Genomic DNA, 27,931 nt, shown 5'->3' on the forward strand with positions numbered 1-27,931 from the left:
TTCAGGTTTTTTTTTCTCGATATAAAAACAACAAAGACTAGAAATACATTTGTACATATCATTTGAATATAGTTTATTGGCGATTTAACTTTGTTTAAGTCGGTTTAGATACAAAAGAGTTAATAAAAAAACTGTTTCCACTAGAATATCAAAAAATACGGACAGCGTCCTCCTCCGTATAGCTACATCACCATACACTTCTCTGCCTTTGCCAACAGCATCCGAGAGAATCGTATTGTTCCGTATGCTTTCGTCCGTTTCTTGCTCATCCAGAATTAATTACTTAATCACTGCACAATTTGATGATTAAACTTTTTGATCACATGCTGAAAACACAACTTGAAAAAGATTCAAACAGCCGCTGGCGTTTGACGTTTCATCATCAACAAACATTGCTCGGTCGGATTGCGTTATAAGTCATATAAAATTTTGGCACAAGGAACTGAAAAGTAAGCGATATTTTTGAATATTACTGGCAAACGCTTAAAAACATATCCAACATGTCTAAAAAAGACTCGACAATGATTTTCTTTGCGTTCGCATCTGTAATGACTCAAAAGTTTGTCATATTTTTGATTACGTCACGAATTATTATGTCAATTTATTCAATTGTGTCACTATCAAAATTGAGATTTTCTTAGTGTGTACGGTTGGGTCATTTGCACCTCGCTGACGCGTTCTCCAGCAGCGAGGTTGGTGAAAAAAGTCGTCCCAAAAGGGTTAAAGGAAAAAGTTAGGGTGACACCTGAATAAAGGTTTTCTTCTTGCAGAATCTTTGTTCTAAGAAACTTTTAAAACGTGTAATATTCATATTTTTTCACAGACAGCAAAGCTTTGTTTCCTCAACTTAAAAAATATGCATGGATTATTGTGCTGTTCCTTGCTGTACATGCATCGCTCCAGATTCATTTCATTTATTTAGTATTACATCAAATTCAAGATAAAACTGAATCAACAATATTTCTCCATAATACACGGTTCGTGGCTGCCGCTCTCCATCCACGGTCGCGCCCGATGCTCGCCAAGTCACGCTCCACCTGGTCCGCCCATCGTGCTCTCTGCGCTCCACGCCTTCTTATGCCAACCGGATCAGTTGCAAACACCAGCTTTGCAGGGTTGTTGTCCAGCATTCTTGCAACATGACCTGCCCACCGTATGCTTCCGGCTTTGGCCACCTTCTGGATGCTGGGTTCGCCGTAAAGTGCAGCGAGCTCGTGGTTCATTCTTCTCCGCCACACACCGTTCTCCTGCACACCGCCGAAGATCGTCCTTAGCACGCGTCGCTCGAAAACTCCGAATGCTTGCAGGTCCTCCTCGAGCATGGTCCATGTCTCGTGCCCGTAGAGGATTACCGGTTAGCGTTTTGTACATGGTGCATTTGGTGCGTGGGTGAATCTTTTTCGACCGCAGTTTCTTCTGGAGCCCGTAGTAGGACTTCCGCTGATGATGCGCTTCCGAATTTCACGGCTCACGTTGTTGTCAGCCGTCAGTAAGGATCCGAGGTAGACGAATTCCTCCACCACCTCGAAAGTATCCCCGTCTATCGTAACATTACTACCCAGACGGATCCGGTCGTTTTTGGTTCCGCCTACCAGCATGTACTTTGTATTTGAGGCACTCACCACCAGTCCGACCTTTGCTGCTTCGCGTTTCAGGCGGGTGTACAGCTCTGCCACCGTTCCAAATGTTCTGGCAATAATGTCCATGTCGTCCGCAAAGCACACAAATTTTCCGGATTTTGTGAAAATCGTTCCTCGGCTGTTGAGCCCGGCTCGTCGCATCACACCTTCCAGAGCGATGTTGAAGAGTAGGCATGAGAGGCCATCACCTTGTAGCAGTCCCCGGCGAGATTCGAATGAACTAGATAGTTCACCCGAAACCCTTACGCAGTTTTGCACACCGTCCATCGTTGCTTTAATCAGTCTAGTCAGCTTCCCAGGAAAGTCGTTTTTGTCCATGATTCTCCATAGCTCTGCGTGGTCGATACTGTCGTATGCCGCTTTGAAGTCGATGAACAGGTGATGCGTTGGGACCTGGTATTCACTGCATTTCTGGAGGATTTGCCGTACGGTAAAGATCTGGTCCGTTGTCGACCGGCCGTCGATGAAGCCGGCTTGATAACTTCCTACGAACTCATTTGTTTTAGGTGACAGACGACAGAAGATGATCTGGGATAGCATTTTATAGGCAGTATTCAAAATAGTGATCGCCCTGAAGTTCGCACATTCCAAATGGTCGCCTTTCTTGTGAATGGGGCAGATTACCCCTTCCTTCCACTCCTCCGGTAGCTGTTCGGTTTCCCAGATCCTGACTATCAACCGATGCAGACAGGTGGCCTACTTTTCTGGGCCCATCTTGATGAGTTCAGCTGCGATACCATCCTTACCAGCTGCTTTGTTGGTTTTGAGCTGGCGAATGGCATCCTTAACTTCCCTCAGCGTGGGAGTTGGTTCATTTCCGTCCTCCGCTGCACTGGCGTCGTCGTTTCCTCCGTTGCCGTGGGCTCCCGTGCCTACGTTCTCCACGTCGTTCAGGTGCTGATCGAAGCGCTGCTTCCACCTTTCGATCACCTCACGTCCGTCCGTCAAGAGGCCTCCGTCTTTATCCCTGCATATTTCGGCTCGCGGCACGAAGCCGTTGCGGGATGCGTTGAGCTTCTGATAGAACTTCCGTGTTTCTTGGGAACGGCACAGCAGTTCCATTTCTTCACACTCCGCTTCTTCCAGGCGGCGCTTTTTCTCCCGAAAGAGGTGGGTCTGCTGTTTCTGCTTCTGTTTGTAACGTTCCACGTTCTGTCGAGTCCCTTGCTGCAGCATTACCGCCCTCGCTGCGTTCTTCTCCTCCAAAACCGTTCTGCACTCTTCGTCGAACCATTCGTTCCGTCGATTCCTTTCCACGTACCCGATGGTGCTCTCGGCTGCATCGTTGATGGTTGCTTTCACTGTACTCCAGCAGTCCTCTAGAGGGGCCTCATCGAGCTCGCCCTCGTCTGGCAATGCGGCCTCGAGATTCTGCGCGTATGCTGAGGCGACATCCGATTGCTTTAGTCGCTCTAGGTTGTACCATGGCGGTCGCCGGTATCGTACATTGTTGATGACGGAGAGTTTTGGGCGCAGTTTGACCATCACCAGATAGTGGTCGGAGTCGATGTTGGCGCCACGATAGGTCCTGACGTCGATAATGTCGGAGAAGTGCCATCCGTCAATCAGAACATGATCGATTTGAGATTCCGTCTGCTGTGGTGATCTCCAGGTGTAACGATAAGGGAGGCTGTGCTGGAAAAAGGTGCTACGTATGGCCATATTTTTGGAGGCGGCGAAATCAATGAGTCGTAGACCGTTTTCGTTCGTCTACGGGTGGGCGCTGAACTTATCAATCGTCGGTCTGAATTCCTCCTCCTGGCCTACCTGAGCGTTCAAATCACCTATGATGATCTTGACGTCGTGGCTTGGGCAGCGATCGTTCTCGCGTTCGAGCTGCGCGTAAAATGCGTCCTTGTCATCATCAGTGCTTCAGGAGTGTGGGCTGTGCACGTTTATTATGCTGAAGTTGAAGAATCGGCCTTTGATCCTCAACCTGCACATTCTTTCGTCGATCGGCCACCAACCGATCACGCGCCTCTGCATATCACCCATCACGATGAAAGCTGTTCCCAGCTCGCGTGTGTTGCCGCAGCTCTGGTAGATGGTATGATTACCTCTAAACGTTCGCACCATGGGTCCTGTCCAACACACCTCCTTCAGCGCTACGATGCCGAACCCGCGGTCCTTCAGTAGATCGGCGAGTATGCGGGTGCTCCTAATGAAGTTGAGAGATCGGCAGTTCCACGTACCGAGTTTCCAATCGCAAGTCCTTTTTGTTTGCTGGGGTCGTTGCCGTTGGTCTCGGTTCGTATGATTCTGTTGCTGATTTTCCGTTACAATGGTTTTTTACGGCTGGCTCGCAGGGCCTGACACCAACCCCCTACTTTCCGGAGGACCATAGTGCACAGTTGAGCTTAGAGTCCTTCCCTGGCACTCGGACGTTGATTAGCCGCCCCTAACATGGGGATGAGACGCTGTTGATCATCCTGGAGAACAAACGCTCAGGTTTGCCGAAACAAACCCCTCCCCCTTCCCTGTCGGCCTACGACCAAAGTTCCCACCGGGGTTGGTTACCCGATCTTCCCTAAGGTTGCCCATAGTTTCCTGCCGGTACCGCGTGGAGGTAGGGATAGGAGTTGCTGGGCAGAGACTAGTGGATCACAATGGGATCTGAATTGCGCAGCATACCCTGCCTTTACCGTGCATCGCTCAAGATGGGGTGAGTAAATATTGTATCATTATCGATTGCGTTCGCCATTGTCTCACGTGGAAATGAAAACAATAGATGCGCGGGTGTTTAGTGTTTAGAATTAGTTTTGTGTTGTTTCTTGTTGTGTATGCATGGTTTTGATCATTAATTTGTCCTTTGTTGCGTTCAATTCATTCCTGTGTGGAATGGGCTCAAAGCTTCTGGCCCCTAATGGGTTGGAGACGGGTGACAGGATTTCTTTTATTAGACATGTTTTCGTGTGGAAAAGTGGTCGGTTGTGTGCGAAAGTTAGTGTTTATTGATCCATTGTCAGATCACATCACCAACCATAGGTGACCCCTAGACCTGACAAAGTACCCTACCTTACTAACAAAAAATCCTTCCCAAGACAATAGTGGAGACACTGAGATTTCCGGTCTCTATAACAACGGTTGTCTTACTAACAATCCCTTCCCTCCTCGATGACCGTAAGGACATGGCCAGCGCCGTTATTGATATTACTTGTACAGTTTGCCAAGAAAAAGAACAATTTGATTTTTAATGGAAATGCCAAATTGTTGAAAGTTTTAATATTTTGACATAACTCAGTGAGACTCTTATACCCTACTTTACACTAAGCACTACTAAGGGCCATCCTAAAAGTATTAACCTTCAACTAATCACACCTCTTTCCACTCCGATTCCAGGCTTCCGGGCAGTGGGACCTGCTGACGCCGCAACCGGGTATGCATTTCGGTTCCCTGGGGCCGAGCGAAAGTCAATTCAAGCGTTCCGCTGAGTTAGCGTCATCTACTATTGTATCGTCAACAGTGTCATCAGATGGCGCTGGCGCTGGCGGTGGTGGTGGTGGTGGCCATACCAGTGGATCGCTCAGTGCCGTCAAGCAGGATGACGAAACCCATAATGGGGAGCTCGGTGAGACCGGTCACGGCGAAGGCCACGAGGTGGAACGGTATCCGGTCGCACAGGTGGAATTTTCACGCGTCGAAACTCCGTTCGTGATCGGCGTCTGGATTCTGTCGGCCAGTATTGCAAAGATCGGTAAGTGTGCAACCCCCGTCGCTAATTGACACTTTTATGCCATCTGTGTGGTTCCTGGAAGAGTAACGGTAAACGAAGGAGTGGTGCTTAGCCGCTGTGTTGTTGTTTGTTTTAATAGTACCGGAATATGGGGTAACGTTGATCAGTATGATTTTGGGTTTAAAACTGTAATAGTTATTTATGTAACAAGTTGCAAGATAAGGATTTTTCCAGCACGAGTTGTACATTTATCCAACGAGGCTTGCCGAGGTACGGGAGTGATCTGGAATTTAGTATAATTAATATCAATAAATATGACCCAGACAGGCACGATGAGCGTGCACTACACCATCGTGGTTCGAAAATCCTAACATTTTAGGAGGGATGCTAATGGATTATTACGACATTTGATATAATGATAATGTAAAATGTAGCTATAAAGCAAAAAGCTCGTTCCATGCTCACCAAATGGGAACACCTTGTGAGTGCTCAACTAACAATTGTGTACATGAAGCTCTGCATGTTGTTTTCTAAAGTTCAACAACCGGAACTCCCTCTTTTCCAGGATCCTCGAGATTTCCGCAATTCTTCTCATATACATATTTTTTTCCGTTTCACTCTGGTCGTTATTGATTCCCATTTGCACCGAAACCTCCGAAGGCTCCCTATGTCGTCATTTCTTGACCATCAGGATATTTATGGTACTCTGCCCAACCGGAATCTTCAAAAGGCTTACCCGATATGCACCGCTGTTTGAGTTGCTTTAATCTCCGTTCGGACTCTGTATGAACTCAATATCTGAAGACTTCGTCATTTTTTTCATCCCCAGAATTTTGTGACGATGTCCTCTCCTGCTGTTGCTTTGGTTCCGCTAGCCGGAAAATTTGCTATCCTGGAATCCTCACAGCTCTTGCGCTTCAAACTCACGGACAGAGCTTTTGTCACAGTCACATCGAGCGCCGTCATTGATTGCTCAAAAAATGACCTCGTAAACGATCCCCAGATGCTGTCAATCTTGCCTTTCCCTGCATAACAACCCCTTTTGCCTCACTAGAGCGTACGGTTCCGTCTTGCTTTCATCTCGACATTCAGCTTTTCGCTTCTTATCGACTCCTTCCACTTCTTCCTCGTCCGCATTGATATCCAGTACCCTATCAATTTGATATTGGGCCTTCTGCAGGGCAGTTTTTGCCAGATTGGAAGTTCCCGTCGTGTTGAACCAGTCCATCGTTCTGTTGTTCCTCCAGTGTGACCAGCAATTTACACCACTTACATAATTTCACAAAGTGTTGGAAAAACTTTTTCTAAACCACCAATGTCTGCTTTTTTCGCAGAATTGCTGGATAGAGCTTAAAATGCTTAAACATATAAAAAACTATTCAAAAATGTTTTCGCTGGGAGAAATATTCTGTAAGCCGTTTTTGTGCTGCATTTTTTTTTTTGATTTCAAGTTTTGTGCTCATTTACGTATGCAATGACCATGCGTCTCCATCACTTTAAAATTGCCGTTTGTTTCATATATTTTTTATTATTTTTTTATTTTTCCTATAGCGGTAATCACGTTCAAATGTTTGCGTGTTTTTTTGTAGATGTAGTTGTGAAACTTGGGGGAAAATATGTGCACCCTCACCCCGGTTGTTAGTTTTATCATTATTTAGCCATTTTACCCAAATCAATTGGGTAATATTTGCATATGCAATCTGAATAGTCGTTGAATTGGCGTGCATTTTTGTGTATGGAAAAATTCACGCTAGTGTTCGTGTGTTGAAATGTCACTTATCTCTATATATGCAACCATGCCCAGTCAACACATGATCCCATATGATGTTGAATAGGATGCAAAAGTGTAGGCGATATACGCACAATTTACACGCGGTTAAATGGAAGCATGTACGCATATAGCCTCCACTTTAGCATCCTATCCAACATCATATAAGACTTTGTGTTAGCTGAGTGGGCTACTTCAGGCAAACTTCAGTAAGTAAAAAATACCAGTGAAAGCGTCTGCTGCAGAGTGATAATCTGAATTCCTCCATATATCCCTTCTAAACTTTCTTCTCAGATTCCTCCTCCTTCTTTCTAAGATTCATTTAGAAGCTCCTTCTAGAATTCCTCCAGGAGTGCCTTCAGATATTGATCTAAGAGTTCTTTCTAAGATTTCTCCAGAGGTTCCTTCGTAGGACCCCCCGTATGGACGATTCATCTGATATTTTTCCAGGGGTTTATCCAGGATTCTTTCAGAATTTCCTTCTGTGATTCTTCCAGGAGTTTTTTTTTTTAGATTTCTAAGGAGGCATGGATCGAGGAGTACCAGGAATCCTCCAGGAATTATTTTTGTGATTCCTCCAGGAATTCATACAGTGACCCCACAATTTATGAATCGGCAAAAATGACCACAGTTTATGGATCACTCCATTTGATCAACATGGTGATTCATAAATAGTGTACACAAATTAAAGCGATTCATCGGTGTGGGGTCACTGTACTGAGTTTGCTGTAAAGGAATTGGGTTCCTTTTGAATGTTTTCAGAAGCATGTACTTTTTCCGGAATTCCCAGAAGGATTTCGTGGAGAAATGTAATCACAGTTTGATCTTCGGAAACCCAGTTAGAAGCCCAGAACGAAAATCTGGGGGAATTTAAACAAAAATGCTGGATGAATTCCATAAACATATCTTGAGGAATGGAGGAGGAACGCTGGAAGGCGGCGTTCTCTAAGATATCTCGGAAGCAGTTTCTAAAAGAATTTCTGAACGAATGCCTGGAAGGAATTTCTTAAGCAATCCCGGAAAGAACTTCTGGAGGAAACCTGGAAAAATCCACGGTGAAATTCCTGAAGGGATCCCACAAGGAACTTCTGGTGTAATCTCCGGAAAAAATCCTAAAGGATTAACAGAACAAAAAAAAAATAAAAGAAATTATTTAAGGAATTCTAGAAGTAGTTTCTGGAGGAATCCCGATAAGAGTAAATGGAAAAATACCGCAAGAAAATTTTGGCGGAATCTAGGAAAGATCTCCTAGATCAATCCCAGAAAGATATCCCTTAAAGACATCTCAGAAGAAACTTCTTAAGAAATCCCAGAAGGAACTCTTTGAGGAATCCAGGAAGGAATCCCTGGAAGAATCCCGAAAGGAACTCCTGGAGGAATCTCGGAACTTTTAAAAAGACAAATCTCATAAGAAACTCCTTGAAAATCCCAGAAGACTATTGAAGAAACCTCAAAAGGAAGGAGTGCATTTCGGAAAAAAAACTGGAAGATAGTAGGAACCAGTGTAGAGAATTATCAGACAAAAAAGGCACAAAACAAGCAACAAAGAAGGCGCAGCGATTACTCTTTATCCCAAGTGGTAACAGATAATGACATGATCTCGAAAATTTTTGTTGCAGACAAAACGGAAGCTGAATTTGTTGCGTACTTTTCAACTAGTGAATAATCAATTACACAAGTTTACAAAATAAAACGAAAGTCGTGAACTTCTGTCAACGACCAAAATTTTTGAAGCACAATTTAGTGTTGATTTCGAAACCGACCTTCAAAAAATTTTAAGTAGAACAGTTTTTGAGTTTTAGCTCAATATCAAGTTTTACAACTTTTCAAAATATGTAATTTACTAAAATTCAAATATATTGCGGTTTGTTCAACCAATTTTAAATCTTTTTTCATCAATTGAATGCTGAATACAATACCATTCGATCATCTGAATACAGGTTTTGTGTCAGATTGATGAAATTCAAGATATTGGCGAGTTTTAGGGGCGATCTTCTTAAATTTTAACAAAATTCCCAAAATTTTTTGAAGAAATGTATTTTTTTCAATAAGAAAAAAACAACTTAAAAATTCTTTCTCGACGTTTAGTTAACATATCATATGAAGGCGAGTTACAGTAAAAATTTCAACTCAATCGAAGCATTAATTACGGAGAATGAGATGTTTGAAGTGAGCGACTTTGCTTAAAAATAGAACAAAAATCGATTTCAAATCATCAACCTTGTATGGAAAGTCGAAAAAAATTCCACTCTACTGTAATTTTTTTCTTTCGCGTTTTCGAACTCAGGGCATGATTCTACACCAAAAATGATCATCAGCTTACCGAGTTCAAAAATGCTGTAAACTAGTGTTATTAACAACCCAAAATCGAAACTTTTTGATGATACATCTACTGCTGCGTTGCAGTGTTTACCGACTCGAAGTTACCTCTCGAAAATCACAATGCAAGGCCTAAAAATCTCTAAACTCGTGCTGCATGATCTTTATCCCATTTTTTTCAAGTTGGGACAAACCTATGTCGCATAGAATAGAATGTTGCAACAAATTTAGGTTGCGATATTGTCGTTATTGTTGCGCGATGGTTGAATTTTGATTCGCTGGTAGGAACTCTTGGATAAATCCCAGAAGCAACTCCTGGCAAATCTTGGAAAACCTTGGAGGAATTCTAGAAGAAACTCCAGGAAGTATCCGTAATGGAACTCTTAATGGAATCCTTGAAGGAGTTTCTGGAGAAAATCATGAAAGACTCCAAGCAATTCCAAAAAATCTCAGAAAGAACTCCTTGAAAAATCACACAAGAAACTTTTGAAGTATTCCTAGAAGAAACTGCTAGAAGAATCATTAAAAAGAAAATCCTAAAAGGAACTTCTTGACGAATCCAGGAAGAAACTTCTTGAGGATTCCCAGAATTAGTTCCTATAGGAACACCAGAAGAAACTGCTGGAGTCCCTATAAGGAACCTCTGGAGAAATTTTAGAAAGAACTCTTAGATCAATCTCTGAAGGCACTTCTAGAGGAATTCCAGAAGGAGCTCCTTAATGAATCTCTAAAAGGAGGAGGAGGAATCTGAGAAGAAACTTCCGCAGGTAAATCAGACAGAATTTATGGAGGAATTCATGAAAGATTATCACTCTGCAGCAGGAGAATTCATTGGTAATTTTTAACTTACTGAATTTCACCCAGTATTTCATGGCTATATATAAATGAACATAAATAAATAAAAAAAAAATGATAAAATAAACGGCAATTTTGAATTGATGGAGACGCATGGTCATTACATACGTTCCAAAAAATGCAGCCTGAAAACGGCATGCAGAACATTTCTAATTTTTTTATTTGTTATGTAGAAATAGTCTAACTTTCGTTAAAAAAAAACAATGTAGTCGTTGTGGTGTATCATTGTGAAAATTTTTAAAAACATTCTGGCACAAATGTTCCAAATAGAGGGTATGGTGCCTTCTGATATTTTGACCATTTTCGCATATTCAAGTGACTTTTTTGTGATATTTTGTTCAAAAAACTGGAGCTAATAATGTTTTCATTTGTAAAAAAGATTGCAAATTAGTGAAATGGTTCAAAAGTTATGAGGGTTTAAAAATTATAAAAAATAAGGAATGCCATTTTTTGACCACCCAATTTTTAAAATGGCAACTCTAATTTAAGGAAACAAAAATACGGGTCTAATTTTTGGGGAAGATCATTCCTACCAAATTTAAACACCTTTATTTTCGAGACTATTATTTTTCCATGGAATGGCTGCATGCATGAATATTATAGTGTAATCCATAGAAAAGCATTCAGAAGGATTGTAGGAAAGTTTCTGAAGGGACATAATGGTCTTGCGTCCGTCTTTTAGGAGTACTCTGAGTACCATGGTGATCGCTGCAGTTATGAAAAACTTTTCGTGAAACGATAAAAAAACCTTTCGAAGATGCACAAGAAGGTCAATGTTGTCCGTTCGCTAATGTCAGTATTCGTTCAGTCTGTGCAGCATCTGGTTGAACTCGCTAAACAACGTTCGGATGAATTTTCTAAAATAATCAAAACAAAAGTTTTGACTGAAATCACCTAGTAATTGCCCCAATATTCTTCAAAAATCTGAACGACAATTTTCATAAATTTTATTTACAACTTTTAAGTTGAATTCGTTATTCATTTGTCTATCTCTTGCATTAGTATTTCATCTATCAAGTGCATCCGTAAATCTACAATACATTTTTACTAGATCATTACTTGCTAGTGTCTTGTTGCCAGCGCAGAATGCTGCTCGGGCGTTTCGTCATGATCGCTTTCCGGTGTGTATGCTCGTCAAGAAGGAGAAAAATAATTCTCGGTCGCGGTCGCCTTGATGACATCGCAAGATACAGAAGCTTTTTTGTGACCGAATGTGCACCTGCACATTTTACGATGGTCGTTTATTGGTGAGCTAGTCCCATATTATTTTTATTATTGTCAAAAACAAACATATTAAAATTCATGCAATTCATTCAAACTTTTCAGAATTAACATAACCGATCATGAAAATAGAGAAATCATGACGGCGTAATACACTAAAACCTCTTTTTATGCATATTATTTTAATGCACCTTTTTTATGCCCTGCGTAAAAAGAGGGAAAGCTACTCAGAACCAATATTGTGCATAAGAATATTTAATAATGACGTGAACAATTGTTTTTGGGTGTTTTCGAAGGTCCCGTAAGCGTTACATGGGGTCCGAGTGGGTCTTAAGGGGGTTTTGGAGTCATTTCAGGAAGTCTCAGAGCTTTTTAGGCTGGTTTCGGAGGCGTTACGGAGGCGTTTTTAGGGGTTTTGGTTTTAGGGAGATTTTTTAGCCATTTTAGGATGATTCAGACCATTTTCGTGGGGTTCGGAGCCTCAAGTGCATTACATAGGGTCCGAGGGGGTTTAAAGGGGATTTTGAAGGCATTTCGGGACGTTTCAGAGCATTTTCTGCGGGATTAAGAGGCGTTACGAAAGCGTTATGGAGGAGTTTTCGGGGGATTTGGAGCCCCTCAGATGCGTTACATGGGGTCCGAAGGTCTAAGGGGGATTTTGAAGGCATTTCAAGACGTTTCAGAGCATTTTCGGGGGTTTTGAAGCCTCTCAAGTTCGTTACCTGGGGTCCGCGGAAGTTTTAAGAGGGATTTTTGAGGCATTTCAGGAAGTTTCAGAGCAGACTCTGAAATACCTTAAAACGCCCCTCAAACCACTTGCAACGCCCTTTAAAGGCTCCTGAGATCCCTTGAATTGCCCTTAAAGACTTTTGGATTGCCCCTGAAATCCACTTAATACTATTGAAATACCCCAGAATTCCCCTTAATCCCATGAAAACACCAAAAAAATCTTGACAGAACACCCTTAAAAGGCTCCTCAGATCCCCCAAAACAACATCTTAAAATTCCCCTGAAGCCCCTCGGAACCCCCTTTTTGGGCTCTCTGGGAACTTTCTGGATACCCCCTTAGCCCCACCTCAACTGCCCAGGAGCAAGACCTGTTCTCACAAACTAGATTCTCTGATTAAAGCCCAAACTTAATTTATGCATAAATTTCCCTCTTTTTATGCCTTTTTTAATTTATGCAGTTCCTGCTATGTGCATATAAAGAGGTTCCAATGTGATAGTGTTTATTTTGCTTCGTGATTTTTTCCAGTTTTTTTCACAGTTGTATATTTTTTTTATGAATCTTTACAGCAATCATTTGATTTTTATTGCACGTTTTGTGAATTAAAAAAATATATAATATCTTTAGCGAAATAAGAGGCAAAATTCCTTATGGTGCTACTGAATACGTTCTAGAATTAATAATAGACTGCACCAAGTGATGCGCGGAAGCAACTGTTCAGTATCACCCCTTTATACGGTATAGATATCAGCTTTGGAACGTGTTTAGAGGCAACGCCTAGCTGTTTGGAGTTTTCCGAATATAAATACAGTTTGTGTGCTCGCTCCATCTATTGGGCTGTATGGGCTGGGCCAACGAAGCTCACATCAGCATAAGCATGTTTATGAGGAGGCAATATATACGGAACGATCCTTGATGATGATTTTGCTGTTTACTGTTTGCTGCGTAGGACGACGGTTGACAGGCTGCGCTGCGGTCGCGTGTCATGTGCGGTAAATTACTATTGACATAAGCCCTGGCTGGAATGAAGCGGCGGCGGCGTGTTCAATGTGCAGCCGAATGTTTTATTGACTTGGACTTGTTTGGATAGAAAGTGCTGACTAAATTTTGTCGCACGGCTACAAAGTGCTATAAATATAAAGTCGTTCAGTTGCCAGAAAGCTTGCGGAACACCTACACCTGGGTATTATGGAGGATCGAGAGTTAGTTTTTATACCACACCGGTTATTCGTTTTTTTTTATGAATTGAAAACGTTGTTTACTAATTGCAATGATCATATAAACTTTGGAAGGTTTGAGCAGTTTTACTTAAATCTAATAAAATTTTGGAAAGAGGAATGGAATTTGGTTATGAATTGATTGATAACCGCTAGCTAATCTATTTCAACTAAGAATGTCCCAAAAATATACTCACAATGGATGGTTGAAAGATGAAAGTAGCGTTACAATGAACATCTGAAGGATGTAGAAACAAGAACCTAACATAACCGTTAGTGACTTGACGATACCAGTATGGATGATCAGTGACGGGCTAAGAGCAAGGTTAAAATCATCAAGTAAACGAAATAATATAGAGCTAGTGTGCATATTATCTCTAACAGTAGGTAGTGTGCCAATTAACATTACAACTGCACGTTATTAAAATTCTACACGAAGGAATTCACTATCATTCACGGGTATTGCGTATGTGCCAGTGTGGTTTACTAATAATCTAACCTCCAGGTCGTTCAGAACCGTTCTACTCAACCTCCCAAAACCACAGCTTCGGTGGTTTTGAACCGATCGGATCTCGAAACGTGATGATGGGTCGCACGACACGACCTAAGCGCCTGCCTCAACATTCTGACTGGACTGGTTGCTTGAAACCTTCACCAACAGCTTCACGTGTGACATGTTGACACAGCAATTCATAGACTTCCAGAGAGTGGGTCTGACAAGAGAACTGCGGTTGCGGTGTTGGAACACGCGAGAGACTGCTTTAATTTTCCCGTCATTGCTGTTCCAAGTTGAGTCGATCATCATTACATACTTAACAACAGGCATACCGGCAGTAGTGACGGCAAACCCTATTGGTGTGCGATGTCGCGCCGAACCTGAAAATCTTTCATGTGACATAGAAGTCAACTTTGAAGTGGAGTGTGCTATGCCGGTAAGTTGATGCACTTTATGAGATCGTTCGGTATATTGTTATTAAGCATTGGAACAAGTGCACAGTGTTTGCTGGTAAACAGTGTGCCACCCAGTAGATGTTGGTCGGTGGTTGTCGACTTCAAAGGATGCGACTCTCTCGTTGGTGGTTTTGGATTGCAATGATGGTAATACTAGAATGTTTGACGAGCGTTGATTGAAAACAGGGAAGGCAGCAGTATTTCTTATAGCCAGTCTGGTTGGCGGGACCAAAATTTAAATAGTTACTATAAACTCCAGGATAAATTTAAATGCTAACTACTTCTTTATAAATTTTACAGTATGGGGAAATTTCTAGGAGTAATTATTGATAAGATCCCTAGTAAAATAACCATTGCGAATTATGATAAAACGTTTTATACTATACGTATCTCACTGAATTCCAAAAAAATGTATCAATTGCTTAAAAACTGACTGAGTTATAGTGCCCAAAAAGAAGTCCTGCCAAGATGGTTCCACTTTTCTACTCCTTCGTAGAAATTTTAAAATCAATTAATTTTTCAAAATTTAAAAACCCAATTGATACAGGGGAGCTTACGTATTTTCGGCAGTTTTGTTTTCTTCGCCAGGGGGGGGGGGTTTTCTTGAAACCTGTTGAACTCAGGGTTGACCTCAAATTCTTCCCAACCAAGCTGGGTTATATGCCCAAATTTCAGGCAATTTGGCCCACAAAAACCCCTCATGACGATGAGAACAATCCTGCCGATAATAATTGTTGTGGGGTCTCCAGTTTGGCAGTTTGCCTAGTGGTTAAGGCTATGGATCACCAATCTGGAGACGGCGGGTTCGATTCCCGTTCCAGTTGGGAAAATTTTCGCGACTCCCTGGGTATAGTGTATCATTGTACTTGCCTCACAACATACACATTCATGCAATGGCAGGCAAAGAAAGCCCTTCAATTAATAACTGTGGAAGTGCTTAAAGAACACTAAGTTGAAGCGAGGTAGGCCAAGTCCCAGTGGGGACGTAGAGCCATAAAGAAGAAGAGGAATAATAATTGTTTTTATGATTCCCTGAAGATTTTTTCTTTAAAAGTTGCTCTGAGAGGTTCATCCCTTCACTCAAGGGATCAACAAGCTTGCCCAGAAATTCAAGATCAATAATTTATTCCTATAAAATGGCTTCTTAAATTTCCCCATTCAATGTGTCAGCAATTGTATTAGGGTTTCCTTCAGCATTTTCACGGCTATACTACCGTGTGCAGCATAGTTAGTGGCTGTTCGAGTCCGTATGATTTTGATCATAAATATTACTCTCTTTTCTCGATCAGCCTAGATAGCTGTGTAGTGCCGGTAGCGATTGTCTCAATTGACTCAGAATAACACTACGTAACACCTGTTCCGCTGGTAAGAGTCCACCAACAAGTGACCCCTAATTAATGGTGTGATGCGGCTATATGCTATATGCTATGTTGGAGAGCTGCAGCTGCAAATCGAGTATTATGGCGGCAAATTGTTGATTCAGTGTTATCATGAATTTGATGTTAACTAAATAAATGAATGCGGCTATATGCTTACCGAACCTAGGAATGAATGGCTCTGGGGTGTAATAAAAACCTAACCGCTAACAGAGCCTGTTGATTACCAGGGCGTCCGCCACAGTATTTTGCTCTTACTGCACTAACCAGGGCAATAATGGTGCAGTGGACCTTGTGTTTCTCCGAGATGATCAGCTGCCCTTCTTTAGTCTCAAACTTGAGGCTGAATAAGGGCGGGATTATAAAGATGTTGTTGATTTCTTTAAATTTTAACCTACATGGTTTCGCAATAAACGATTTACACAGTGTATTCTGTGTATCCTCGCCTTTGGCGTTTTCTAAACGATACGATCTGGTTTTATTGCTACAGTTCTTTGTTTTGCCGTGATTGCGAAGAGTTTAATCTTTCCTAGTTTGGGTAGTGGCTACGGTTAGGATAGCTCAGATCAATCGTCAGCATAAAACAACAGCAACGATCAATCTATGCAGACTTCTGCAAAATGGTACAGTCCAAGTGGCCTTAGTCCAAGAAACTCACTATGTATTGTAAGGGCAATTTCTATCTAGGAAACCTTATGAACCCGGTGTTTGCTACTTTCACTCATCACTCATCACTTCACTCTTACACTCATCTCGGCACTAACCACCAGAGATGTATGTACTATCACAATTGATGTTTCTGTTGGAAATCTCAACAGGAAATACGTCTATTGTTCGTATTGATGATGAACCGTTCCCTACGAATGCTTTCAAACAAGTCATCGCATACTGCACTTAAAAGTCCTTCCGCTAATTGTTGGCAGTGATGCTAATGCTCACCATATCATCCAAGGCAGCTCAGACATTAACTTGAGAAGCTCTAGTTTGATGGAATACTTAAATATCACAGATCTTTGATTACTTAACATAGGCAACCGCTCAACCTTCATGGTATCTGCTAGAGAGGAAGTGTTAGATATAACGCTTTGCTCTAGCAGAGTTAGTCACGAGTTGACCAATTGGTATGTGTTATATGAAGAATTTTTATCTGATCATCGCTACATCTTTTTTGAACATCTAAATGTTACTTCGCAATCTTTAGGTCAACCAACTAGGATCTCTTTACTGATTTGGTTGCAGCCAAATTTCATGGATACTCACCATCCATTGACACTCCAAGTGATTTAAATGATACCGATGATACTACAACGGCCCTCATCATGGAAGCTTTTGAAGAAGCTTGACCTCTACGGTCTGTAAAGACCACAAGGGGAACTCCTTGGTGGAACTCTGATCTGCCCCAGCTCGGGAAACAATGTTGAAAGAGTTGGAACAGACAACGGCTCGCAAGGCCTACAAGAAAGCTCTCCTGTCTGCTGAATGATCTGACTGAAAAACCTTTGTACAAATGTTTCCAGATTGAGTAAAGTCAGTCGGTTGAACAAAATCCTTGCAAAATCTAAGGATTTCTAAGTGAACGAACTTTGTTTACCAAATGATGATTTCACTTCCTCTGATGAGGAAGTTTTGGAATGTTTATTCAGTACTTTCTCGGATGTGTAGATATTACATCTACGGGTGAACCTTATGTCTTTTCTTGTAGTTAGGATTATTTAGCCTCGGCTCGGAGTATTATAACTAGAATCAATTGAGTGGGCACTAAATAGCTTTGCTCCTTTCAAATCTCCTGGAGCAGATGGGCCTATTTTGCTTCAGAACAAATTTGTTAATTTTAAACATGTTTAAAAAAAAAACTACTTGTTTACAGTTTTGCTACAGGGAATATCCCAAATCTTGGCGGAACATTACTGTAAAGTTCATTCTGAAAGTTTGTCGTATGAAGAAGCAAAGAGCTTCAGACCTATCAGTTTGACCTCTTTTCTTCTGAAATGCTTAGAACGCATAGTCGATCATCACATCCGTGATGTTCATCTGGCCAACGTACCTCTTCATGTGAACCAACATGCTTACCAATCTGAAAAGTCCACTGTGACTCTTTTACACAAGGTTGTTTACGATATCGCGAAGGCATTCGCTCAAAAGCAATCCTGCTTGGGTGTTTTCTTAGATATCGAGGGTGCCTTTGACAACGTGCCTTTCAATGCCATATTGGAAGCCGCACGTGGTCATGATATATCTCCAATGATTTCCAATTGGTTTCATCAAATGCTCAAAAACCGGTATCTCTTCTCGACATTGCGTCTAGCAGGGATTAGGAAATTGAGTGTTTGTGGATGCCCCCAAGGGGAGTCTTGTCACCGCTTTTGTGGAATCTCGTATCAGATACGCTATTGAGGCAACTCAATAATAGCGGTTTTCCTACTTATGGTTTTTCCGACGACTACCTAACATATCACAACACTTTTCGACCTGATGCAAAGCACCCTTCAGGTAGTTGAGGGTTGGTGTCTCCAATATGGCCTTTCGGTAAATCCGAGTAAAACATCTATTGTTCTTTTTACGGAAAGGCGGAACCGTAATGGCGTTCGATCTTTGCGTCTCTTTGATACTGAAATCGATGTAACTGAACAGGTAAAGTACGTTGGAGTCATTCTTGATTCCAAGTTTTCCTGGACACCTCATATTGAGTTCAGAATCAAGAAAGCATGTATAGCCTTCGGGCAATGCCGGCGAGCCTTTGGTAAAACTTGGGGTCTAAAACCCAAATATATCGTATGGATTTACACAACTGTTGTTCAGCTTATATTGGCCTATGGATATCTTGTGTGGTGGAAAAAGGACGAAGTGAGAACGATCCAATCAAAATTAGGTCATCTCCAAAGGATGTGTTTAATGACGATGTCTGGAGCGTTCTCTTCAACTTACACGGCAGTGCTCGAAGTTCTCTTTGAAGTTGCCCTACTACACATTCATCTCAAACAAGAAGCACTTCCTTGCACTTACCGCCTGTGGGTCCTCGGTTTACTTGGAGAAACTCCTGTAAACTGCAGTTCAACACACACCTCGTTGTTTACACTTTTGGTGAATTGGGACAAAGTTGTACTTGCTGCAAGTCATCTTACGATTGCATGTAATTTTCCATATAGGACATTTTCCACAAAATTCCCTTCCCGGGGAGAGTGGACGTCTGGATATCTGAAGAGAAGTATTTCAGACGGCATCGTATATTACACTGATGGCTCCCTTCTCGAAGGTCGAGCAGGTGCTGGTGTTTATATTCGTGAGCTAAGGCTGCATCGGTCTTACTCTCTTGGTAGACACTGCACCGTTTTCAGGCCGAAATCTTTGCTCTTATGTGCGGAGTGCAATCAGCACTTCAGCAGCACGTAATGGGCAATGTAATATACTTCTGTTCAGATAGCCAGGCTGCTATTAAAGCACATGCGTCGGCCAACTCCAGATCGAAGATAGTTATCGCTTGTCGAACTCAAATCGAGGAGCTGAATTCAGCAAACGCTGTTCACCTTGTATGGGTACCTGGCCATTCTTCCATCGCTGGAAATGAATTGTCTAATGAGTTGGCTCGCACTGGAGCATCACATGACGTCATTGGCCCTGAACCATCTATTCCGATATCGAAGTGTTGGATAAAGCTTCAGATTGACACATGGGCTGCCACTCAGCACAAACAATACTGGAATAGTTTGGAGTCATGTCGTCAAACAAAATTGTATTGTACTGCGCCATATCTAGGGGTGGCGAAGTATCTAACAAATCTGTCAAAGCAGAATACCCGCATGCTGGTCAAAGCAATGACTTGCCACTGCGGACTCAGCTATCACATGGTGAATATTTAGCAAGCTGATGGATTTGTATGTGATAGCTGTGAATCCGATTATGGAACTTCGTATCATTTGATATGTAATTGTCCAGTTTTTTGCCCAACTGCGTTTCCGAGTACTCGGTAAACACTTATCAAGTGAAACTGACTTTAGAAACCTGAATCTTCAGGACGTTCTGTTGTTCTTGCCCCGCAGTGGTAAAGAGCTATAAACTCTCTTTTCGCTTTATGTGTTATCACAGTGTCCTTTCAGGACGCTGTGTGAACCCCTTGGGGTACGCTTATGCGAGTATGATGTTCCTATTCCCTTACATGTCCTTACCGCTGTCCCATCCTTTTTTTCTGCCCTTCTATGTACTCTCTCGTTTGTCGGGTGAAGATCACTGCGTCCAGATTTTAGAACTATTGTGATATACTTTTTTGCTGTGAGGTACGCAAGTCATCTCAGTAACATATTTGTCACTGAGATACCTTGGTATCGACTGAACTCAAGTCCATCTATTATTGATGAATAGAGATCCTGAGTTACAGGCCCTTCTATGTAAATCATAAATAGTCTCGTGTTCATGGCGATGGCACAAATTTCCCAAATGAAGGAGAACGTGCCTCTGGAGTCGACCTACTGATACCGATACCGAAGGCCCATGCTCATTCTATGATGACCAAGAACATCTTTGGAAATCTCCCCTCTACAGAACAATTTTCATAGACTTGTAGGACGTTGCATCGAATCAGTAATGTGATAACAAAGACAATAATTCATTGATCACGATTGTAGGTATTCATGGTTGCTCGCAGTCCGTCTGGTGCCACGAGAAGGTAGGGATAGGATTTACTGGGAAGACGCTTAGTGTCAATGGAGTTTTCCTTCTACATCTCCTTAACTCGCAGCACCCTCAGCATGGTCATAAAACGTCAATCGGGTCTATATTACGTGTCACCCAGGCCTAACCGTGACAGAATCTGGATTCCATAATGTTTTTTCATGTAAATACTCCAAGGATTTGTTTAGAACTTTGTACAGGAAAATCCTTCAAAGATTTCTTCAATGTATTATTAGTAATCAATTCAACTTCACCTTTTTGTTTAATAAATAATTTTGATTCTCCTAAGTCTAAATTTACAACCATCAGCGTAATCTGGAAATGGCCTGTTCTGTCGGGAGGGTTGTGGATTTTACAAGTTAATCTATACCGTAATCAGCTGTTTTCAGTAAAACCGAGTTTCACGTCATGTTTTTAAAACCACGATATCGAGTACATCGGGATTGACCATTGCACTGTTGAAAAGCTGATTCTTCTTGATCAAGCTACCGTTTGATACCGAGCAATGAGCCATCTAATCAATCAATCATAATAACCACATAAAACTTGATTTTACTGGGAAAAAGGCTGATTACCCAAGATAAACTTGTAAAATCCACAACACTCCCGATAGCACAAGCCATTTCCAGATTACTCTGGTGTTGTTCAACCCCCTCTTAGGGGAAATAAATATTATTTATCAATCAATAAAGCGCTTGGCTGTTGGGTTGAATGAATTTTTAAATGGCACCGATTGCCGGTCTATTTCTGTATTGCCACCACCGCCGCAGCTGCTGCAGTGGCGGCTACCATCGAAAGTGCAGAGTGCATTTTCACTCCAACACCCAAGGGACCCGCTGGCGCTGGTTGGCTGGCCAGTTGGTTGGTCGGCCGGCATCAACCCAGCCGACTATTTGGCAGGCGTCCACTTCAATTATTCACATCGAGGCTGGACGCATAAATTCAATTCCGCGCTCATACATATTATAGCGATATATGTACGTGATATTGTGCACATCGACGCCCGGTCAAGTGTTCCCTCGAATGATGATCGGCAAAATGGCCCGCATTTCAGTATTTTCATCATTGCGCGCCGATTGGATTGCGAGGCGATGGATGCGAACAAATCTTCGCCGCAAACACGGAGGCTGGCCGTAGCATTGTGTTTGACATAGATACCAGTAATTGAATTGGAATCAATCTTTCAATTAAAATATGACAGCCCTTTCGACGAGAGTCCACTTGACACTTTTCGGAAAACAATTTAGGACTCGAAACTGCCGTGGATGTTCACGTGGAAGCCCTTGTATGGATGCTCGGAATTTAACAAACTGTGACACCAGCAGAATATAGAATAATTTATGCAGTCGATTGCCCTTTAAAACCTACATTGGGATAAATTTCCCAAACGAGTGATGTTTGGCTTGTGTAACGGAACGAAAAGTTTGATTTATATTTGAAGTAAATATATCTTTTATTGTTATGAGAAATAACCTTCTTCAAAGGTATAACTTCTCCTTTTTTTCTTTGTTTTCCAGAAAATTCGAAAGAAAACATTCAAAAAATTTCATTAGAAATTCATAAAAGAATTCCTATAGAAATTCCACCAAGGTTCCATCTTGAATTACACCAGGGATTCCGCCAGGGCTTTCCCAAGAAATTTCATCAGTGATTTCTCCAGGAATTCATCCAGGAATTCTTCCAGAGATTGCTTCTGGAATTCCTCCAGGAATTCCTCCAAAAATTCCTCCAGGAATTTCGTCAGAACTTTCCCAAAAAAAATTGTCAGGGATTCCTCCAGGAATTCCTCAAGGTTATTCTCCCAGGGAGTCCTCCAGAAATTCCCCCAGAGTTTCCTCCAAGAATTCCTTCAGAGTTTCTTCAAGGAATTCTTCCACAGATTTCTTCAGGAAATCTCTCTCCAAAGATTCCTCCAGATATTCCTCCAGAGATTCCTCCAGGAATTACTCCAGAGATTCCTTCAGTAATTCCTCCAGAGATTCTTTCAGGATTTCCTCCTGAGATTCCTCCAGGAATTCCTCCAGAGATTCCTCCAGAAATTCCTCCAGAGATTCCTCCAGGAATTTCTCTAGAGACTCCTCCAGGGATTCCTCCAGAGATTCCTCCAGAGATTCCTCCAGGAATTCATCCAGGAATTCCTTCAGAGATTGCTTCTGGAATTCCGCCAGGGATTCCTCTAACAAGTACGCCAGGGATTCCTCCAGGAATTCCTCCAAGAATTCCTCCAGGAATTCCGTCAGAACTTTCCCAAGAAATTTCGTCACGGGTTCCTCCAGGAAATCCACTAGAGATTGCTCCAGAATTCTCAAGTTATTCTCCCAGGGATTCCTCCAGGAATTCCCCCAGATATTCCTCCTGGAATTCCTTCAGAGTTTCTTCAAGGAATTCCTCCATAGATTTCTTCAGGAATTCCTCCAGAGATTTCTTCAGAAATGCTTTCAGAGATTCCTCCAGGAATTCCTCCAGAGATTCTTCCAGGAATTCTTCCAGAGATTCCTCCAAGAATTCCTCCAGAGATTGCTCCCGGAATTTTGCCAGGACTTTCCCAAGAATTTTGGAAGGGATTCCTACAGGAATTTTGACAGGGATTGCTCCGGGAATTCCTCCAGTTATTACCCCAGGGATTCCTCCAGAAATTCCCCCAGAGATTCCTCCAGGAATTCCTTCAAAGATTCTTCAAGGAATTTCTCCAGAGATTTCTTCTGGAATTCCTCCAGAGATTCCTCCAGAAATTCCTCCAAAGATTTCTCCAGAGATTCCTCCGAGAATTCCTCCAGAGATTCTTCCAGGAACTTCTCCAGAGATTACTCCTGGAATTACGCCAGGGATTCCTCTTAGTATTCCACCAGAAATTCCTCCAAGAATTCCTCAAGCTATTCCCCCAGAGATTCCTTCAAGAATTCCTCCAGAGATTCCTTTATGAATTCCTCCAGAGATTTATCCAGACATTCCTCCAGGAATTCCTCCAGAGATTTCTTCAGGAATTCCTTCAAAGATTCCTCCAGGAAATCCTTCACAGATTTTTCCAGGAATTCCTCCAGAGTTTGTTGCGGGAATTCTGTCAGGGGTTCCTCCAAGAATTCTTGGAGGATATAATGTCTAGCCAGGCATTATTCCAGAAATTCCGCCTGGGATTTTTCCAGCAATTCCTCCACTTATTCCTCCACGGATTTCTCCAGAGAATTATCCAAGGAGTTCTCCAGCGATTCCTCCAGAAATTACGCCAGGGATTCCTTCAGGGGTTCCACCAGGTATTCATCCAGGACCTCCAACAAAAAATTTCGTTAGGGATTCCCCCTGGAATTCCACCAGGGATTGCTTCAGATATACCGCCAGGCATTCCTGCAGGAATTCCTTCAGTTATTCCTCCAGCAATTCCTCCAGAGATTTCTTCAGGAATTCCTTCAGAGATTCCTCCAGGAAATCCTTCAGGTGTGGAGCAGACCTGGTGTGATGGTTAGAACACATGACTATCACGCCGAGGACCTGGGATCGAATCCCACTCCCGACAAAACTCACAAAAATGTGGGTTCTTCCTTCGGAAGGGAAGTAAAGCGTGGGTCCCGAGATGAACTAGCCTAAGGCTAAAAATCTCGTTAAAACTTTAAAAAAAATTCTTCACAGATTTTTCCAGGAATTCCTCCAGAGTTTGTTCCGGGAGTTCTGTCAGGGGTTCCTCCAAAAATTACGCTAGGGATTATTCCAGAAATTCCGCCAGAGATTGTTAAAGCGATTCCTCCACTTATTCTTCCACGAATTTCTCCAGAGAATTCTCCATGGAGTTCTCCAGCGATTCCTTCAGAAATTACGCCAGGGATTCACCAGGGGTTCCACCAGTTATTCATCCAGGACCTCCAACAAGAAATTTCGTTAGGGATTCCCCCAGAAATTCCGCCAGGGATTGCTTCAGATATACCGCCAGGCATTCCTCCAGGAATTCCTTCAGTTATTCCTCCAGGAATTCCTCCAGAGATTTCTTCAGGAATTCCTTCAGAGATTCCTCCAGGAAATCCTTCTCAGATTTTTCCAGGAATTCCCCCAGAGTTTGTTCCGGGAATTCTGTCAGGGGTTCCTCCAATAATTACGCCAGAGATTATTCCAGAAATTCAGCCAGGGATTGTTCCAGCAATTCTTCCACTTATTCCTCCATTTATTCCTCCACGGATTTCTCCAGAGAATTCTCCAAAGAGTTCTCCAGCGGTTCCTCAGAAAATTACGCCAGGGATTCCTTCAGGGGTTCAACCAGGTATTCATCCAGGATCTCTAACAAGAAATTTCGTTAGGGGTTTCCCCAGGAATTCCACCAGGGATTGCTTCAGATATACCGTCAATCATTCCTCCAGGAATTCCTTCAGTTATTCATCTAGGAATTCCTCCAGAGATTCCTCCAGAGATTGCTTTAGGAATTCCTCCATAGATTGCTTCAAGAATTCCACCAGGGATTGCTTCAGATATACCGTCAATCATTCCTTCAGGAAATCCTTCAGTTATTCATCTAGGAATTCCTCCAGAGATTGCTTCAGGAATTCCTCCAGAGATTTCTCAGGAATTCCTCCAGAGATTCCTCCAGTAATTCCTCCATAGATTGCTTCAAGAATTCCACCAGGGATTCCTCCAAAAAAGTACGCCAGGAATTTCTCCAGGAATTCCGTCAGAGCTTTCCAATGAAATTTCGCCAGGGATTCCTCCAAGAATTTCGCCAGAGATTGCTCCAGGAATTCCTCCGGTTATTCTCCCAGCGATTCCTCAAGGAATTCCTTCAACGTTTCTTCAAGCAATTCATCCAGAGATTCCTCCAAGGATTCCTCCAGAGCTTGCTCCCGGAATTCTGCCAGGACTTTCCCAAGCAATTTCGTCAGGGATTCCTCCAGGAATTCCACCAGGGATTACTCCGGGAATTCCTCAAGTTATTCCCACAGGGATTCCTCCAATAATTCCTTCAGAGATTTTTCAAGGAATTTCTCCAGAAATTCTTTCAAAAATTCCTCCAGAGATTCCTCCAAAAATTCCTCCAGTGATTTCTCCAAGAATTCCTCCAGAGATTCTTCCAGGTATTCCTCTAGAGATTGCCCTCGGAATTCCGTCAGGGATTCCTCTAGGCATTCCGGCAGAGATTCCTATTAGAGTTCCTCAAGTTATTTCCCCAGAAATTCCTCCATAGATTCCTTTAAAAATTGCTCCAGAGATTCATCTAGACATTCCTCCAGAGATTTCTTCAGGAATTCCTTCAGAGATTCCTCCAGGAATTCCTTCAGAGATTCCTCCAGGAATTCCTTCAGAGATTCCTCCAGGAATTCCTCCAGAGTTTGTTCTAGGAATTCTGCCAAGAATTACGCCGTGGATTCTTCTAGAAATTCCGCGAGGGATTGTTCCAGTAATTCCTATACTTATTCCTCCACGGATTTCTCCAGAGAATTCTCCAAAGAGTTCTCTATCAATTCTTCCAGATATTCCGCCTGGGATTCCTCCAGGTATTCATCCAGGTTTTTTTTTCAGGGCTTTCCCAAAAAAAAAAATCACCAGGGATTCCTCCAGGAATTCCTCCAATTATTCCCCCAGAGATTCCTCCAGAAATTCCTCCAGAAATTCCTCCAGAGATTCCTCAAGGAATTCCTCCAAAGATTTTTTCTGGAATTCCTTCAAAGATTCCTCCAGAGTTTGTTTCAGGAATTCCGCCAGTGATTATTCCAAGAATTACACCAGGGATTGTTCCAGCAATTCCTCCACGATTTACGCTAGGGATTCTTCCAGGAATTACGCCAGGGATTGTTCCAGCAATTCCTCCAGTTATTCCTCCACGGATTTCTCCAGGGAATTCTCCAAGGAATTCTCCAGCAATTCCTCCAGGAATTACGCCGGGATTCCTCCAGGTATTCTTCCAGGACTTCCCCGAAGAATTTCGTCAGGGATTCCTCCAGGAATTCCGTTAGGGCTTCTTCGAGATTTTTCTCCAGGGATTCCTCCAGGATTTTTCCAGGAATTCCGCCAGAGATTCCTCCAGGAATTCCGCCAGGGATTCCTACATAAATTCCTACAGAGATTGCGCCAAGAATTCCGTCAGGGCTTCCCCCAGAAATTTCGTCAGGGAATTCTCCAGGAATTCCTCCAGGGGTTTCTTCAAGTATTCCTCCTGGAAATTTTCCTAGAATTGTTTAAGAACTTCCACCAGCGATTCTCCAAGAAGTTTTGTAAGGGATCGCCCCAAGAATTCCGCCAGGGATTTCTTCAAGAATTTCGCCACAATTTTTTTCAGGTATTCCGCCACGGATGCCTCCAGGAATTCCGACGGAGATCCGCCATTTACAAGCATTTCTTCAGACATTCCTACATGCATTGCCGTGTAATTCTCCCACCAATTCCTCCAAAAATTTCGCCAAGTGTCGTCGAACATTATGACGGGTCTTAAATGTATTTCCACGTAATGCAATGTTTTAACAGTTGGACTTAGGGGTCGATTTCTTTTTTCAGACCGTGCTTAAAAGTTCAGTTTTGCTGGTTGATAAGTTTGTCTCAATATGTTTTCATATTCCTTGTGGCTCCTGCTGTAGATAACAGAGATTGCCAATATAGATACCTGAACGACTGTCATAAACATCATGGGAAACTGTATATCTGTCCAGTGCTAATTGATGACTGTAATGAGGAATAGTAAAGAAAACAAAAAGTCGTAATTACTGTGATAAACGTACACGACCGCGCACCCACAACAATAGCTTCGAATAAGCATCGGCGGTGGTTTTCCGATCGCTTGATGAATGCAAAGCAATGCATTAATGCACAATAATGTGCATTGCACATATGGATCATTAAAACGCGGGTGCACCGCCACCGTCGTGTCGCGACCACATGGCGATGGAGCGTTAGAAAAAAGGGGGAAAATAAAAATGTCGAGAGAAAATCGATAGGCCCGCGCATCAACCAAGTGCTTTGCTGCATCGTAAATTTGCGGTAAATATCTGCTAGGCAACAAACACTAATTACGATTCCAATTTCCTTCGCCGGCAATCTGCGTAAACAGTATGAAGTATCGAACTGCGGAAAATATGGGCGAGTTGTTATTGGCATATATGTTTATTTGAAAACGGAATTCAAATTGTTATTCGAGAAAAATGCTTACATAGTCCCGGTTATCTTTGTGGTAAACAAGTGAATATTTTTTTTTTGAAAACTTCAGTGGGAAACAAGTTTTTGCAAAAATGTTAGCGATTATTAGACAGATAACTTCTTCTTACAATATCACCATTCGGGGAACATTATTTACTCGTGGGTAAGTTTGGTTATACACCTGAAGATGGGTTTAAGTATGAACCAACGTTGTAGAATCCAGCTTTCAGAGCTACGAGTACGATTGGTGTTCGGGTTCATCTGCCAAGCACGTGATTTAACAAATTTCTTTCCAAAATGTTGACTTAAGGTTGCTCTTGCAATTCAAAAAGTTACCTGTTTTGCTATCAGCCTTTACCGGACAATCTTCTCTACTGAAATTCATTGTTGGCGATTCAATAATGGTTCCCATGAT

The 27,931-nt window shown here is 42.3% G+C and overlaps 1 protein-coding gene across 20 annotated transcripts in view; it reads left to right on the plus strand.

Annotated features, from left to right (window-relative positions):
• The window catches only part of LOC109412368 (sodium/hydrogen exchanger 3), a 325,551-nt gene that overhangs the window by 214,319 nt on the left and 83,301 nt on the right, over positions 1-27,931 (plus strand). For 16 of the 20 annotated variants that reach the window (XM_062851305.1, XM_062851307.1, XM_062851290.1 and 13 more), the window contains exon 4: positions 4,980-5,334. In XM_062851305.1, the coding sequence (XP_062707289.1) occupies positions 4,980-5,334 (355 nt within the window). The remainder of the gene's footprint in view (positions 1-4,979; positions 5,335-27,931) is intronic. The other 4 variants (XM_062851296.1, XM_062851297.1, XM_062851299.1 and 1 more) reach the window with 1 other exon arrangement.

Source organism: Aedes albopictus, chromosome 2 (assembly GCF_035046485.1).
Source record: "Aedes albopictus strain Foshan chromosome 2, AalbF5, whole genome shotgun sequence".
Classification (NCBI taxonomy): domain Eukaryota; kingdom Metazoa; phylum Arthropoda; class Insecta; order Diptera; family Culicidae; genus Aedes; species Aedes albopictus.